Raw genomic sequence first — 16,900 nt, forward strand, 5'->3', positions numbered from 1 at the left:
AAAGGAAGAGGGGGGAGAAAAAAATAATAACTTGGCTAGTAGTATAGAGTATATTAGTGGTGTATTCCTTTTTCTTAATTATTATTATTTTAATCGAGCATTTTATTATTAAAACAGGCGAAATATTTAACTTTTACTTCCTCATTAAAGCCGGTTTTGTGATGCACTAAATGTTTAAAAAAATCAATTTCGATATTTTCGTGAAAATATACATTTTGAGCATCTTGGGCTTTCGTCTATCAGTATCTCTCTCTATCCGTCTGTATACTATTTCTTCTAACTATTGGAAGGATTTTGTTCATATTCAACGTCTATCAATTTATTTTGAAAATGATTCACATTTGATGATTAGTAAAAAAAAAATAATAGATCATTATTTGAAAACAAAACCGCAAAACGGCTATGAACTTAAAATAGACTAGACGATTTTTTAAATTTTGTTTCTTGCATAAGGTTATAATTTATAAAACAGTTATATTACCGGTTGTCCTGTATGGTTCTTGGACTCTCACTTTGAGAGAGAAACAGAGGTTAAAGGAGTTTGAGAATAAGGTGCTTAGGAAAATATTTGGGGCTAAGAGGGATGAAATTACAGGAGAATGGAGAAAGTTACACAATGTACAGGGACATATTTTATTTTTACCAACATCTTTAATATTAACTTGGCTATACCTTTAGAGAACCAGAAATACAGTTTGCTAGCCCCTTCCACGACTGTAGTTCGATGATACTAGCGTAAAACACAAACAAATCGCTCTACTAGGTATAGGAGAGAAGAAAAGTAGTTCATCCATTTACGTAAACTAGGAAATATCGCGATTTTGAGTTCGATAATTTTCATCAGGTTTTTGTTTAATTAAAATACAGTACTGTATTAAGAATAAGTGTTTTTACTCACGAACTGAGATATCCATGCGAACGTGTTCATTATGCAGTGTATATTATACTGTCTACAGCACATTAGCGTACAATATAGAGAAAGAAGTTAAATTTAAAAATAATCTTAATATGAATATTTAAACACATTTTTGAAAATGGTGGCCGTTCATTTCGATACAGGCTTCAGTTCATTTGTGCATATTATCGCACTATAGATTATAGCATCTAATTCCAATTGCCAGTTCCGTCCTTCGTACTAGTAACTCATGTTGAAATAATTCTGTACCTACTCTATAAAATAGTACCGGTACCTTACGTACTGTAAATTCAATCTTCACTTCTGCCCGACCCGAAAATATAAAATTACTCAGACATGCTATCTACTGTCCGTCCAAGTGGTTATGCCGCAGGATCGTAGAAAGGGGGAAATCACGTGACAATTACTTAACGAGGCCCTTCTATTTAAGTTATTTTAAACAGCTGTATAATATTACGTATACGTCCAATTCCTAACAGAAATTAATGATTTCAGAAAAGAGCTAAGACAGCCCAGCTTTTACAGAGGGGCCAACAGAAGCAGGTGGGGGAAATCTGGATGCGACATAGGCAAACGAATAGTACCTGTGCGAAAATATGATGCAATATTGAAAGCTCTTTCGTCACTGGAAAACACGAACATATTTCTGGAACGTACTATACTCACTAATTCAGTGCTGTTTACTATATGCGGCCTTGATTCTGTGTGGAGGACAGTTGGAACTTCATTAGTAGAAGGGGTGGGAGTGAAGTACATTCAAAAACTCAGATACAATAAAAATTGAAGTAAAAATAAAATGATGTCCCTGTAGAACAGCACGCATTGTATTCTTCACCTGACATAATTAGAAACATTAAATCCAGACGTTTGAAATGGGCAGGACATGTAGCACGTATGGGGGAATTCATAAATGCATCTAGAGTGGTTAGTTGGAAGATCTGAGCGAAGAAGACCTTGTAGAGGCCGAGACGTATACTGGAGGATAATATTAAAATGGATTTGAGAGAGTTAGGTTATGATGCTAGAAACTTGAGGCTGGATTAATCTTGCTCAGGATAGGGACCGATGGCGGGCTTATGTGAGGGCGACAATGAACCTCCGGGTTCTCTAAAAGTCATTTATAAGTTTAGTAGGCCTATAAAACATAGTCTTGTTATAATCAAAATTACTCACTGTATGTCATGTCACAGTATAAATCATTGATTCTGATGTTCCAAGGCTCATCCAATTAAATATCTTAGTCCGCAAGGTCATATTTCCAATCAAACTTCTCTTGCATGTATTCCTTTTCATTTCCTGTCGAACTCAATTTTTCATATTATATAAAGCGTACTATTGATTCATTATATTTTCTACGTATATTTCTTTTCTTTATTTTCGTAAGACATCGATGTAATTTTGTTATAAAAAGGATTCTTATGTAAACACTGAATTTAATATTTTAGACAATACGCTACGTAAAGTGAAATGGCTGCACATAGTGAATCACAGTACCGATTCTCATATAATAGGCCTACTGTGTAAGCTTATGCAGGGACATCATTTTATTTTTACTTCAATTTTTATTGTACCTGATTTTTTTTTAATGTACTTCACTCTCACCCCCTCTACTAGCAAACTTCCAATCGTTCTCCACACACAACCAAGGCCGCGTATGCAGTCAAAGTCGCCTTACGGTCATAGTAAACACTACTGAGGTAGTGAGTATAGTACGTTCCAGAAAAATGTTCGCGTTTTCCAGTGACAAAAGAGCTTTCAATATTGAATCATATTTTCGCACAGGTACTGTCGTCCGTTTACCTACTCGCATCCCGGTTTCCCCCACCCGCTTCTGCTCGCCCCTCTGTAAAGGCTAGTGGCTGGGCTGTCTTAGCTCTTCTCTGAAAACATTAATTTCTGTTAGGAATTGGACGTCTACGTACTATTATACAACTGTTTAAAATAACTTAAAAGGGCCTCGTTAAGTAATTAACTGTCACGTGATTTTCCCCCCTCTCTACGACCCTGCGACATAACCACTTGGACGGACAATAGATAGCATGTCTGAGTAATTTTATCTTTTCGGATCGAGCAGAAATGAAGATTGCATTTACAGTACGTAAGGTACTCTTTTATAGATTAGGTACAGAATTATTTCAACAAGAGTTACTAATACGAAAGACGAAACTGATAATTGGAATTAGGTACAATAGTCTATAGTGCGATAATATTCACAAAAGAACTGAAGCCTGGTATCGAAATGAATGGCCACCATTTACAAAAATGTGTTTAAATATCCATATTATAATTATTTTTCAATTTAACTTCATTCTCTATATTGTACTCTATTGTGCTGTAGAAGTATAATATACAGTGCATAATGAATACGTCCGAATGGATAGCTCAGTTCGTGAGTAAAAACACTTATTGTTAATACAGTACTGTATTTTGATTTTAAACAAAAACCTAATGAAAATATTATCAAACTCAAAATCGCGATATTTCCTAGTTTACGTAAATGGATGAACTACTTTTCTTCCCATTCTATACCTAGTAAAGTGATTTGTTTGTATTTTACGCCAGTATCATCGAACTCCAGTTCGTGGAAGGGGGTAGCAAACGATGTTTCCGGTTCTCAACCGTTAATCCAAAAGTATAGCCAGGTTAATATTAGAAATGTTACTAAAAATAAAATGATGTCCCTACCAGGTCCCCGTTCTAGAACAGCAACGATGGAATTTTATTGGCAGATTTTGTAAAGCCCGTGGATGACCTGTATTCACTGGTGTCGCATGTGTTACACACCTTGTCTCACAAATACTTTGCTCCAATATCAAGGATAACTTGCCTTGGCTTGCCCCATTTCATTCATTCATTCATTCATTCATTCATTCATTCATTCATTCACAGTGTTCTGCCCAACGGCAGGTCTTTCGCTGCAAACCCAGCTTTCTCCAATCTTTCCTATTTTCTGCCTTCCTCTTAGTCTCCGCATATGATCCATAGGCTATACTTAATGTCGTCTATCATCTGATATCTTCTTCTGCCCGTTCACCATTCCTTCCAGTGCATCCTTCAGTAGGCAGTTTCTTCTCAACTAGTGACTCAGTCAATTCCTTCTCTTCCTCATCAGTTTCAGCATCATTCTTTCTTCTCCCACTCTTTCTAACACAGCTTCATTTCTTATTCTGTCTATCCAATTCACATGATCCATTCTTCTCCATATCCACATTTCAAATGCTTCTATTCGCTTCTCTTCGCTTGGTCGTAATATTCATGTTTCTGCCTCGTACAGTGCCTCACTCCACACAAAGCACTTCACTAGTTTCTTCCTTAGTCCTTTTCCCAGAGATCCTCAGAAGATGCTCCTTTTTCTATTAAAAGCTTCGTTGGCCATTGCTACCCTTCTTTTGACTTCCTGGCAACAGCTCATGTTACTGCTTACAGTACATCCCAAGCATTTGGAGCTATCCACTCACTCTACTGCCTCATTTAGAATTCGCAAGTTTACCTTCTTTATTTTTCTTCCTATGACCATAGTTTTCGTCGTATTTGCATTTATTTTCATCTTATCCTAAACCAATTCAATTAATAATTTAAGTGAATCGTTTATTTCAGAAACCCCCTATCGACCAAAATAGGCAAAATGGAGTTAAGTTTAGATTTATACTGTTTGTAGATGTACGCATCACTTATAGTGCAGAAATGCATTATGTGATCTTTGACTACACTCCCATTTCATTGCTTTGAAAATCGAGTTTGGTGCGGAAACCCCTCAATGCCTAAACATACAGTGTTTCCGCTCTAAAATACGTACAGTCTTGCAAAAAAATTGTCGCATAGATACCTTGTAAGTCCCAGAAATGAGGCAGTGCGTATGATCAGGACTAGCGACCTGGTTCACAAGAGAAGGTCTAGTTGAGCTAATAAAATTAGTTTTGTTTCGTTATATGCCTGATCATGTGCACTGACTCTTTTCTGGGACTTAGATTTCTAAGACTGTACAGTTGGCAGTCAAACACTACTTGCCATTGCGTGGGCATTCGTTCTTTGTTGTGACCGCGATTTTGGTTCGATCAAGAGACTTTTGAGAAAATCTGACCGAATCTATGCTCTTTTTTTAGTGGGTTATTTTACGACGCTGTATTAACATCTCAGGTTATTTATCGTCTGAATGAAGTGAAGATTATAATGCCGGTGAAATGAGTCCGAAGTCCTACACCGAAAGTTACCCAGCATTTGCTCATATTGGGTTGAGGGAAAACCTGGGAAAAAACCTCAAACCGATAACTTGCCCCAACCGGAATTCGAACCCGAGCCACCTGGTTTCGCGATCAGGCGCGCTAACCGTTACTCCACAGGTGTGGACTCTATGCTCTTAAACAGTACACACAAATCATGATGAAGACAAGTAGAATCGGTCGCTTTTCCACTCATCAGGTGTTGACTGATGAAATCGTATCTTTCAAAGATTCTTGGTCACTTTTGTATAAAAAATGACAAACTCTGATTAAATTTTTGGAAGAGGTATGGTAACCAAAAGACCAGAGAATTCCATTCAAGATATCATCGTTCAAACAGTCTGTCTACAGTATGGAAACTCCTGTCAAATTGACGCAAAGTCGTATCTTTAGTCTCCAGAAGACTACTAATGTTCCTGCACTACCATCGCAGAATGCTTAACCTGATGGAAAGGTCCCAATGAATAAGAAAAATCTGGAGGATTTGCAGAAACGTTTGTAATATACCGGAGGATATGAACATTACTATGACATAGCCTACTGAAGTTTTCGACTACAGAAGCTGATTGTCATAATGTAGACTCAGAATTAGAATGTGAATAGGCATTCTGCCTAAAATGTTCTCAATATTAAGTTTTGTAAGAACAAAATATTATTTTTTATTTTATTTCTTTTTATAAATATGTTCTTTTCTGTTTCAAATTGAAATTTGGGTTTCGTAGATATATCCAGACAAACAACTGAGAGTCTTCAAGTTATTTTGTGCGAGATCGTGCGTATTTGCTTGTTTTCCCCACAGAACCAATACGCGGTAAGTGTGAAATACCACATTCAGTATTCCCAACGTAACACACATAACAATTTCCCTCTTCTTACCGCTTAAGCGCGACATTCATTTTACTGCTTTAGGCTTTTAACATATTATTTTTAGAGACGTTTAACATAGTAATAATTATAAATTGGAAATTTACCACTGCAATTTCACCTAAATTGCAATGTTAATTATTGTTTTTAAATATTTGCAAAAATTAAGTAAAGTCTACTCCACGAAACTTATTGCATTCCTGATACAAGTAACATTAAGGAAGCCGTGAAAAAATCAACAAGATTCCAGATGCCGATGTTATTACTGCAATATTTTATATAAATAATATTGTTAAAATATTAAAATGAAAAATAAATCATTACATAACCTTACCGTTTGTTTTAAGTTCGCATTTATAGACTGGAGGAAAAAAAAAAAGACAGACGTATATCACGGCCTGCTGGAGTTTAGTAAACACAGAAAACATTTTACAGCAACAATGTTGGAGAAAGATATTTTGGTGTTCCGAAGTTGGCGTCATTAAACAGAAACCAACATGGAGATTTCATTGCAACTAATTAGAAATTCGACTTTCAGGTATGTAATAAACGATCTTCGCACAAAATAATGTACGATACACGAGCGGTATGTTTGTTTTCATGTTCTCGGAAATTAAAAAAGCTCAACTACGTTTCGCTTTTTCAAACTTTTCCTCGACCATGAAAACGTCAACATACCGCTCTTGTAACGTATATTACTATTCCCTTCGTTCTCTCCAAAATGGCACGTGTTAATACCCTTATCAATAAATATTATTAATTGGAAAAACACTTTATTCCAGAATTCCCATATGTGAATCATAGGCTTATAATTTTGACAACACCATAGCAGTGTTTAAAAGGTAATTCTATTAAATCCATTACTGTTTTATCAACAATAATCTCACTAGAGGTTTTGTTTTATCTACAGAAAATCATGACTCGAATAGGATTTAATTGACTATTACACGATTAGAAGAAAGTATACTTATAAAGAGAAAAAGAAATAAAGTACTCTAATACAATAAAATATTTATTGACTTACTAAAATACTAAACTGTCTTGAAAATTTATTATTGTACCATCTCATCATTCCAAATATCCCGCTAGATGGCAGTAGTGTGTTATGATCTGCTGTTCACTTGTTATCAGTTGTGCCAACTATACAATCTTCAATTAGCTCAATAAAGGCTTTGTTGATTCAGTTTCACTTTTATTAAAACACTGTATTCCATTTCAATTATCAATTGACATATAAACTAAACAATCTCTGATACATGACTATTCATAACCACATACAGCAGACCTATAACATAACCTAAATAATATAAACAAGATAGATGATAGAAAAGTTTCAATTAAGAATGCTGAAATAAACATCAGTCATTTTAATAGGTACAACTATTGAAAGTGCAATGTTGGCAAACAAAGAAACAAACGCTAGGGAGGTGATAAAAAACAAAGGCTAGGGATGTGATAAAAATTGTAGGATAAGCAGTCATGATTGGTTGAACACGTCGTTCCTTACCGTTTTATTGGTCAAAGGTAGTATGATGTAGTAAAGGTGTAATAGTCACCTAAAAATTTATTCTCAAATTTATATAGTTTTTATTGGTTTTCACAAAACATGGTCAACTAGAGATAGGTGGTTTATGAAATAAACGATTTAAGTTCATGTACAGCAGCCGTGGCGAAAAGGCCATGGTGCGCCGAGCCACTGTGTAAGCTGCAACGTGCATAGCACCTATGGAGGGAGGCGGACACCCGAAGGGGAAGTTAATGTTTAGGACGTGTAACGAAGAAATAAATGAACAAGAAAACATAGGACATATTATCACAACCTAAAATTAACTGTCTTCAGAATGTCTCTGCGACAAAGTTTCAAAATCAGGAATTATGTCACTTACTGCCAATCGTAGTTGATCACGAAGGTATTTGTCTGTCAGTCGTGATCTAAATTTGATTTTTACTATTTTCATTGTTGAAAATAATTTTTCACAAACGTAAGTTACAGCGAACATGGCTTCAACAGAGCAAGCGAAAGAACGAAGCTTCAAATATTTATTTTTTTCCAAAGATTTGAAAAGTTCAATATCTGTCAAGTCCTTACATCTAGCTTTCATTTAACGTCACATTGTAAATCTGTGAGTTTAAATTGAAAATCTAACCGCATTATTCGTACATCTGCTGTAAAAGAATCGACGTACAGAGATGATAATGATGATGATGATGATAATAATAATAATAATAATAATAATAATAATAATAATAATAATAATAATAATAATAATAATAATAATAATAATAACAACAACAACACAAACTTTTAATGTTTCATCAGTAACATGTAGTAACTTTTAATGCTGTTTTATGTTATACAACCGTTTTCCTAGTAATATTTGTGAACAAATCATACATTTAATATTTTCATCATATTGTAAGCAAAAGAATGCGTCCTCCCATCCTACTTGAAACTTTCGTTTTTATAGAGGTACATGGTTTCGAGAGAGATATTGCGACGATACGCCACTCGCAGGCACTCGCAGGTCCGAGACAAATACAAATAAGAAAGAAGTGCGCACAAACGTGCAATTTAGTTTGGTATGAGTTACTTCTCTTTACTATATTCCACCAGTGACTTCGTTCTATTCACACATTTACTAAAATGATATTTTGGACACACTTCGTTGCACAGTTTGCACACGCATTCGGGGGAAGGTTCGTGGTACTCTGATCTTCTGCACAGTTTGTGGTGAAAACCGTGAACTGCTAGCCTTGTTATGGCGCTTCGTGATTTGTTGTTCGGCCCTGTCCAGTTGCGGTTGATCATCGCGTCCGTTCCATAGAATTCACTTTCTATTTCCGCCTTCTTCTCTTGCATGACCGTGCGTAGTCGAAGTTCTGCTGCGGTAGATGGCAGCATGAGTCTGCTTCGTAGTTCCTCTCGCGAGTTCGTACGCCATTCTGGAGGGTGCATATTTTGAGATTCCCAGTGCTGCTTTTAAGAACCTTGCTTTGACGTTCTCCATGGTCTTGAGGTCATTGTAGTTTAGCCGGGTCCATGTGATGTCCAGTCCATATGACAGTATAGGGAGTATCTTGGCATAGAAAAGCTGCATGGCTGTTGAGAGTGCTAGTTGGGTAATGTCTGTTATGTCGTGGATAGCTATTACTGCGGCCGTTGCTCGTTCTTGAGTGTGGATTCTGAAGGATTTTGCTGTCGTCTGTATCGTTACACCAAGGTATTTAAATGCATTTGTAATTTGCAGGGGTCGATTTTGTATCCAGATTGTGTCACTTTTTGCTATTCTTCCTCCCTTTCTGAATACCATTTGGACAGTTTTCGACTGGTTTATGAGCAGACCGTTTTCGTCAGCCCAAGCTGAAAGGTTGTTCATGGAGACCTGTAGCTCTCTTATGTTGGTAGACCCGAGCACCATGTCGTCTGCGTACATGTACATCACTGTTGAGGGAGCCTGTGTCTGTATTATGTCCGCTGTCATGACGTTGAAAAGGAGCGGGCTTAGAGGGTCTCCCTGTGGTACCCCTCTAGTTTGGCAGACTTCCTTGGACTTCTGGACTTTATCGTCTATTTGAATGAAGTTTTGCGCTAATATATTGTGGACCAGGTTGAGGACGTGTTTGTCCAGACCTTGCATGTTGTTCAGCTTGTCCATTAGCCGCTGCCTGTTTACACTGTCGAATGCTTTGCAGTAGTCTACGAAGACCACGTAGAACTTCTGCTTCGGTACTCTCAGGGCCTCTTCGATATCTCCGAGGAGGGCCGTCACTGCTTGGAGGGTCGAGCGCCCCTTCCGGAAACCAAATTGTTGCGCGGGGATTTGTGGTTCCAATACTTTTGTTAGCCTGGTAGCTAGGATGTTGGTGAGCAGCTTAAAGGGGTTATTTTCCAGTGCTATCCCCCTGTAGGAGTTCGGGTCTGTTGTCGGGCCTTTCCCTTTGTACAACATTTTCAGGGAGACAAATACAAATAGAACGGAGTTTGACTCCAGTGAGTGAGAGGGTGGGGGTTGTAGGTAGGAAGCAAGGGAAATGCACTGCGAGCCACAATGTGCTCGTGAGTCGCATTTTCGCCGCAGCTGATGTACAGTAGGCCTACTTATTAATATCAGCCAGTGTATTATTTTTTTATTTTGAAAAGAAACGCCATTTACGAGTCACGTTGGCATGATGCAACACCTATTTTTAAGGTACCGGTAGGTAGTGAAGTAATATCTATGAAGGACAAAGGATATATAATTAAGTAATTGCCTTATTCTTATCCTGAGGAGCTGTGACAGCAGTCCTTGTAATTTATGGCCTCACTAATAAAGGAACGGTATTGTGAGACAGCACTATGAGCTCTACTATGACTAGTTACATAACCTCTCACAAATGTTAAATGTTATGTTTTATTTAACGACGCTCGCAACTGCAGAGGTCATATCAGCGTCGCCGGATGTGCCGGAATTTTGTCCCACAGGAGTTCTTTTACATGCCAGTAAATCTACTGACATGAGCCTGTCGCATTTAAGCACACTTAAATGCCATCGACCTGGCCCGGAATCGAACCCGCAACCTTGGGCATAGAAGGCCAGCGCTATACCAACTTGCCAACCAGGTCGACTGACCTCTCACAAGAATGACTGAGTTATGTTCTTGCAAGATTGAGGATTTCTGGAATTCGAAGAGGCTTTGAAACAGGTTTCTCTGATTACTACATTTCCGTCAGCCACTCTCTGTCCACCTGTCCTTGTTAAAATTGCTACATCATCACGTAGAATTTCAATAACGTTGTTTCATTGTGGCTGAAATTTAAATTGCCTAAATTTGCTATTTCATTTTTGTAATTTTAGATCTTTAAACTTCCAAAAGTGATAAATTCATGACCGAAAACATCTTCAAAATTGGTCCAGATACAAGAGTAATGACCTAAAATTTATTTTTGTTCTGTGAACTTTGCCAATACTTCATTATCGTCGACTTCGTCATCGTCTTCATCATATACATAGTAGGTCAAAAGATCCGTTTTATCTCACAAAGAGTTCTGTCATGTAATGTGTATCCAACATTTCGAAATCTTGTTGATATGAAGCGAAGTATTTATTGTGTATTCCTTATGTAATCATATTAGAGATGGACGATAGTCACTTGCAAAAGTATCGATTGTACTATCGACTGTAGTTCCTACAATCGATTGTCCTATCGATAGTTATAATCGATACTATCGACAATCATTAGAAACTTTTTTTGTTAATTGGTTATGAACTGAATATTTCTGAATTAATATCCAAACGCGTACTGAACTATTAATTTAATAATATATACTGAAAGGAATCTGAATTACATATCAATAACACACAATATTATAATCTGTCCTTAACGTCCCAATATTAGCCATCACTATAATATAGTTTTTTAAACATGTGACCATTGCTACAAGGATAAGTTTCCCATTAAAATAAGCATTTCTACTTCGTTGGTATGCAGACGGTTTTGCCTTTCATTGATTAATTTTTAATTAATTTTCGATAATATCAATAATCACCTGAACTATCGATAGTATTCGAAACAATTTTACTATCGATAGTTTAAGTCATAACTACTATTACCACCTATATGGTCTTACCCTGATGTTGAAATCTGTATGTAGTTCAGAAACATTGGAAATTTCAAGTTTTAGGACACAGTGGATTACCCAAAAGTCCAATTCCAAAGCATATTTTACTTAAAAATTAGGTTCAGATCATGTGAATCCTCTTTACATGAATTTAGTATCCGATATAAATAAAATTTTTATCCCAACCATTTTCACTGCGTTCGTAATTAATTCATACAAACAAATGTTAATCAACTTACACTAGTATAACATGAATAATTTATGTATTATTAAGTACTGTAACGCTGTTATGTTCAGTTTAAGTCTGGTTCAGTTTCATAGCTCAGAACAGTCTTTTTCCATCTAAAAGTCGTACCAAATGTTGTCTCATGTATGATGTAAACAGTATGATTGCTAACTTTCAAGTAATTTTGTGTGTATATTTTTGTCACTATTGTTTTGTGTATTTTCAGCTAAAGAACAGATTCTTCTTTCTCATCAAAATCCCTTCCAAAACGATGTCGCTGTCCATAGTCCTCATAATTCACATATTCAAATAGATAATGATAATTTTGTTTACAAAGAATTTGATTCTTGAAAATAAGTATTATGAATAAACAGTTTTAATTTTTTCAGGCTGTGATTATTTGCGATTTGGATAAACAAAAGGGAGAGGCTGCTGTTAAGAACCTGAGTGTTGAGTATGGAAAAGATAAAGTTAAATTTATTAAAACAGACGTTACAAATTCCAGCGAATTTGAAGGTAATGGCGATATGTTTGCAGCTTTTAACATACCTTTAAAACAACAAAGCATTCATGACATTTTCATCATCGACTGCATTTCTTTGTCACAATTTAGCTAAATCAAAATTTTTCAGTTAGAGTAAGCCATTTTCTGTTTGAATAAAAAAATTATTAAAACTTTAATTGTATAAATCAGTAAAACTGTACATCTAATGTCAGCTGGATATATATTAAGTCAATACCTATCAGGAAAAGACAACAAAAATACAAAAATCTGAAAAATAAGTAAATGCTACATGTAAGTGCTTAATTAATAATAAAATTATGACGAATGCTATATTGCATTTTAAATTACACACAATATTCATTTTTCTTGCTAATATTTTACTGGTATTTATTTTCAAGATGCTTTTAAGACGACAGTTGGTCTGTACGGAGGTCTTGATATTGTTGTAAACAATGCTGGTATATCAAACGACAGAAATTGGGAAAAAGAAGTTCAGATAAATCTGGTAAGTAGGTTTACAAAACTTAAATATTTTGTGCCATTAAGATTTAATTGCGTAAATCGACGGGCCAGTTCAAAAGAGAACTATGCTCGTAGCCTGCGCTTTCATCTACAATATTGCAATTCTACTGTATTACTTTTTTTTTTTTTTTCAGATGGCTGTGATTCGAGGAACGCTCCTAGGTTTGCAGCATATGGGAAAAGATAAAGGAGGGAAGGGTGGTATCATTGTTAACATGGCATCCATATGCGGAATATACGCTTTACCACCCCTTCCCATGTACACTGCAGCTAAGCATGGTGTGGTAGCCCTATCACGCAGTCTTGGGGTACGTACTGAAGTATTCATAATCAAAACTTTGGCCACCGGCGTAGCTCAGTCGGCATGCCTGCTGTTCCGGAGTTTTTTAATTGGTTTATTTTACGACGCTTTATCAGCTGCGATCGTTATTTAGCGTCTGAGTGAGATGAAGGTGATGCCACCGAAATGAGTGGCGCCAAAACAGCATTTGCTTTTAATGGGTTGAGGAAAAACTCCGGAAAAAAAACCTTAACCACATAACTTGTCGCAACCAGGGTTTGAACCCGAGACCGTTAGTTTTATGGTCAGGCATGGTATCTGTTACTCCATTGTGGTGGACGATCCGGAGTTGCGTTCGGGAGTGGGTTCGATTCCCACTGATTACCTGTTTTTTTTTTTCGAGATTTTCCCCAACCGTAAGGCGAATGTCAGGTAATCTATGGCGAATCCTCGGCTTCATCTCGCCAAATACCATCTCGCTATTCACCAATTCCATTGATGCTATAGTAATTGATACAGCGTCGTTAAATAACCAACTAAAAAAATCAAAACTTTAAATAATCAATGGTTAACAGCCATTTGCATCGGGTGTGTGATATATCAAAATTCATAACAATCCTTTATTGTAGAATCCGAAACGGCCTTCGGAATTGCTGTATCACGTAAGGGTTTTGAGATATTTTAGATTTTATAAGGTTTTTTTAAAATATTTTTACATTGTTAATGTTATCATTTTTTCAGGGATAGTGTATAATAAATTACGAGTAGAATTATGATGGTTAAACCCTCTATTTGGATGTAATATATGGTGGAAGAAGTTTTCAAAAGAGTCAATATACGCATAGGCGGAGTTATGGGGGAGGCATGGGGGGCACTGCCTCCCCAAACTTGTCTATGCTTTTTTTTTCTATTAACGTTAGAAAATATTGAGTTCAAAAGATCTTATTTGCGTTTGTTTATGAGTAAGTTTCTATGCTTAAATTGACGAATTAATGTCTTCAGATCATGTATCTGGACTATAATATTTATTTTAAATTTCTGAATGTATAAGAATTTCTATACCTATTTTGAGGAATGGAAGCACTGTAATACTTCTTTTGTAACACCCTGTGTCAGAAGTCTGCAGATGTTCAGACCGCCACTTGGAGACGTATGAATAACATACTGCACAACAATGTAGAAAAAAGAAAACTGATCCCGGTATAATGTTTAAACTTAAAAACGAGATTAAATAAAATAGTTTACATTTCATATGATATCTTCAGGAAGGTAAGCTTCATATAAGAAAGTTTCTGTTGGCACTGTTACATAGTTTTATTGATACATGTTATGTATTTCTGTTTGAGAGAGAAAAAGAGGAAGATTGTTTTAAGTTATACCCTATTAGGCTTATAATTTGTAGTAGACCTACAGTTCAAGCCCTATACAACTCGGTCCGAAACATCGCAGATATGGATGTACCACTATAAGAAACATGCCCCACAAACTACTTTATTAAATGATCATATTCCGTTATCTGATAGAAAGAGAAAAAGGAATTGGTTGGGTCACTGGCTGAGAAGAAACTGCCTACTGAAAGATGCACTGGAAGGAATGGCGAACGGGAGAAGAGTAGGGGCAGAAGAAAATAGACTATGAGATGATAGACGACATTAAGATAATATGTGAATCACATGCGGAAACTAAGAGGAAGGCAGAAAATAGGAAATATTGAAGAATGCTGGGTTTGCGGTGAAAGACCTGCCCATGGGCGAAACACGTATGTATGTATGTAGGCCTATGTATGTATGTATGTATGTATTCCGATATACTGTACCAAGGTCAAGCTATAATGGAGGAGGAGGTATATGATGTCCCCCATAAACCCGTTATATGGGTATTCTATAGTTTTGCTTTGCCCCCCCCCCCCCCAAGGAAACGGTTTTCTCTCCGCCTATGAATAAACGGCAGTATTGTAGTTGTGCGAGAACTGGCTTTGCCTTTTAGAGACGACTCAGCTAGCGACGTCAGCCCTGTAGTCTAGCGCGTGCTGAAACGATTTTGTTGGTTTATAAGAGTTTTTTATGTTGTCAAGAAAACTTTAATAGGGGTTCTAAGTGTTATGTTATGCTTGAATTTAAGAAGGTCCATATTTACCAACATCGTATTATCTTTATGTTAGTGCTATGTATCTAAAACGATTCCTTCACCTGCTACCTGCCTGCAGTAGACAGAGATGATCAAACTGAGCATTATGAAGTCGAGATGCAATAACTCTTTTTGCACGATGGAGTTTTTTGCTGTATTTACAGCTATTGTTGTTAGGCCTTGAAAGTTAGAATTCCCACACAGAAACTTGTTGCTAGGGAAACCATTCTTCATAACTAGACTTCGTGGAATTGCCACGAGAAATGCAAGGTTTACTGCGCACGCGGTATAGACTGTATGAGAAGGGGGCGTGCAACGGATGGAATATGCCTCTAATGTAAACACTGAGCAGTATACTGCGGTTACAATAAAACCTGTATCCTGCATTCAAGAAATATAATGAATAATCATTGAAGTTGTTGTTGTTGTTGTTGTTGTTGTTGTTGTTGTTGTTGTTTTCTAATGCCAGGCGTTTGATAATAAAGTCATTTGACCTCTTGCACTTCAATATTTTTCAAAGATATTATCATGGCCAGCCACTGAAGCACAGATTTTGAGGTGTTCCGAATCCATTTCTTGGTTTGAGTTGCACAATGGGCAGTTAGGGGACTGATATATTCCAATTCTATGCAGGTGTTTGGCCAAACAATCATGGCCTGTTGCCAATCTAAATGGTGATACAGACGATTTGCGTGGTAAATCGGGAATTAACTGTGGATTTTGATGCAGAGAGTTCCATTTTTTCCCTTTATATTGTGTTATCAAATTTTGTTTGTTGAAGTCTAAGTATGTAGATTTAATAAATCTTTTCACAGAGTAATACGTACATTTAGTAACAGGTCTGCAAGTAGCAGTGCTGCCCTTCTTTGCTAAAGCATTGAAGTAGGAAATGTCTAAACATGTAAATATACAATTATTTTATAGTGAGATATATTAACTCTTAAAATTTAATGTAAGATACTCACATCATTTTTAATATGTGCATTGCAGTGAAGAGTTACGTACATTTTGAGCGATTGTAAAGTAACCTCCTCCGATGGTCACTTAAACAGTTTTTATTTTGGGAAAATGTACGTTCAACATCACACGATGTAATACGTACATATTTGAAGAACGGAAAGTCACTACTTTTTAGTACACCAACTTCAGATGTCTTGTCGTGACCTGATAGTATATCATTTATAGTACGAAGTTGTGAATAGGCAACATTTTTAGCAATAATGTTTCTCAACTTACATTTCTTTTTTTTTTTTAATTAGTGAATTGTTATTTTGGATAACGGTTTGTGATACTTTATCCACTATATTAAGGGCTTCTGAGAGTTGTAGTTTAGACGATTCTAACAGGGTGATGCTTTTGGACACGATTTTAAAATTAGAATCAATGAACAGAATATCTTCCAATAGCTGTTCATAAGGCAATGATTTTACAGCTGCAACAGCGGCACTGTCTGTGCTATCCAATGCATCAATTCCCTCCATTATTTTGCCATAATGTTCTGCATAATAATGAACAGCATCCAACCACGTTCCCCAACGGGTCAAGACTGGTTGCGGGGGTAAGGGTATTCCAGGGGCAATTATTTGGAACAGCAACACTCTCATTGTGGCATGTTTGATTTAATTCTTGTCTGCACCGAAT

At 36.4% G+C, this 16,900-nt stretch overlaps 1 protein-coding gene across 1 annotated transcript in view; it reads left to right on the forward strand.

Annotated features, from left to right (window-relative positions):
• The window catches only part of LOC138703669 (15-hydroxyprostaglandin dehydrogenase [NAD(+)]-like), a 47,892-nt gene that overhangs the window by 18,518 nt on the left and 12,474 nt on the right, over nucleotides 1–16,900 (forward strand). Inside the window, exons 4-6 of the mRNA XM_069831748.1 lie at nucleotides 12,215–12,341; nucleotides 12,729–12,835; nucleotides 12,987–13,160. Coding sequence (XP_069687849.1) covers nucleotides 12,215–12,341; nucleotides 12,729–12,835; nucleotides 12,987–13,160 — 408 coding nt within the window. The remainder of the gene's footprint in view (nucleotides 1–12,214; nucleotides 12,342–12,728; nucleotides 12,836–12,986; nucleotides 13,161–16,900) is intronic.

The sequence above is a fragment of the Periplaneta americana genome, chromosome 7, assembly GCF_040183065.1.
Source record: "Periplaneta americana isolate PAMFEO1 chromosome 7, P.americana_PAMFEO1_priV1, whole genome shotgun sequence".
NCBI classification, from domain to species: Eukaryota; Metazoa; Arthropoda; class Insecta; order Blattodea; family Blattidae; genus Periplaneta; species Periplaneta americana.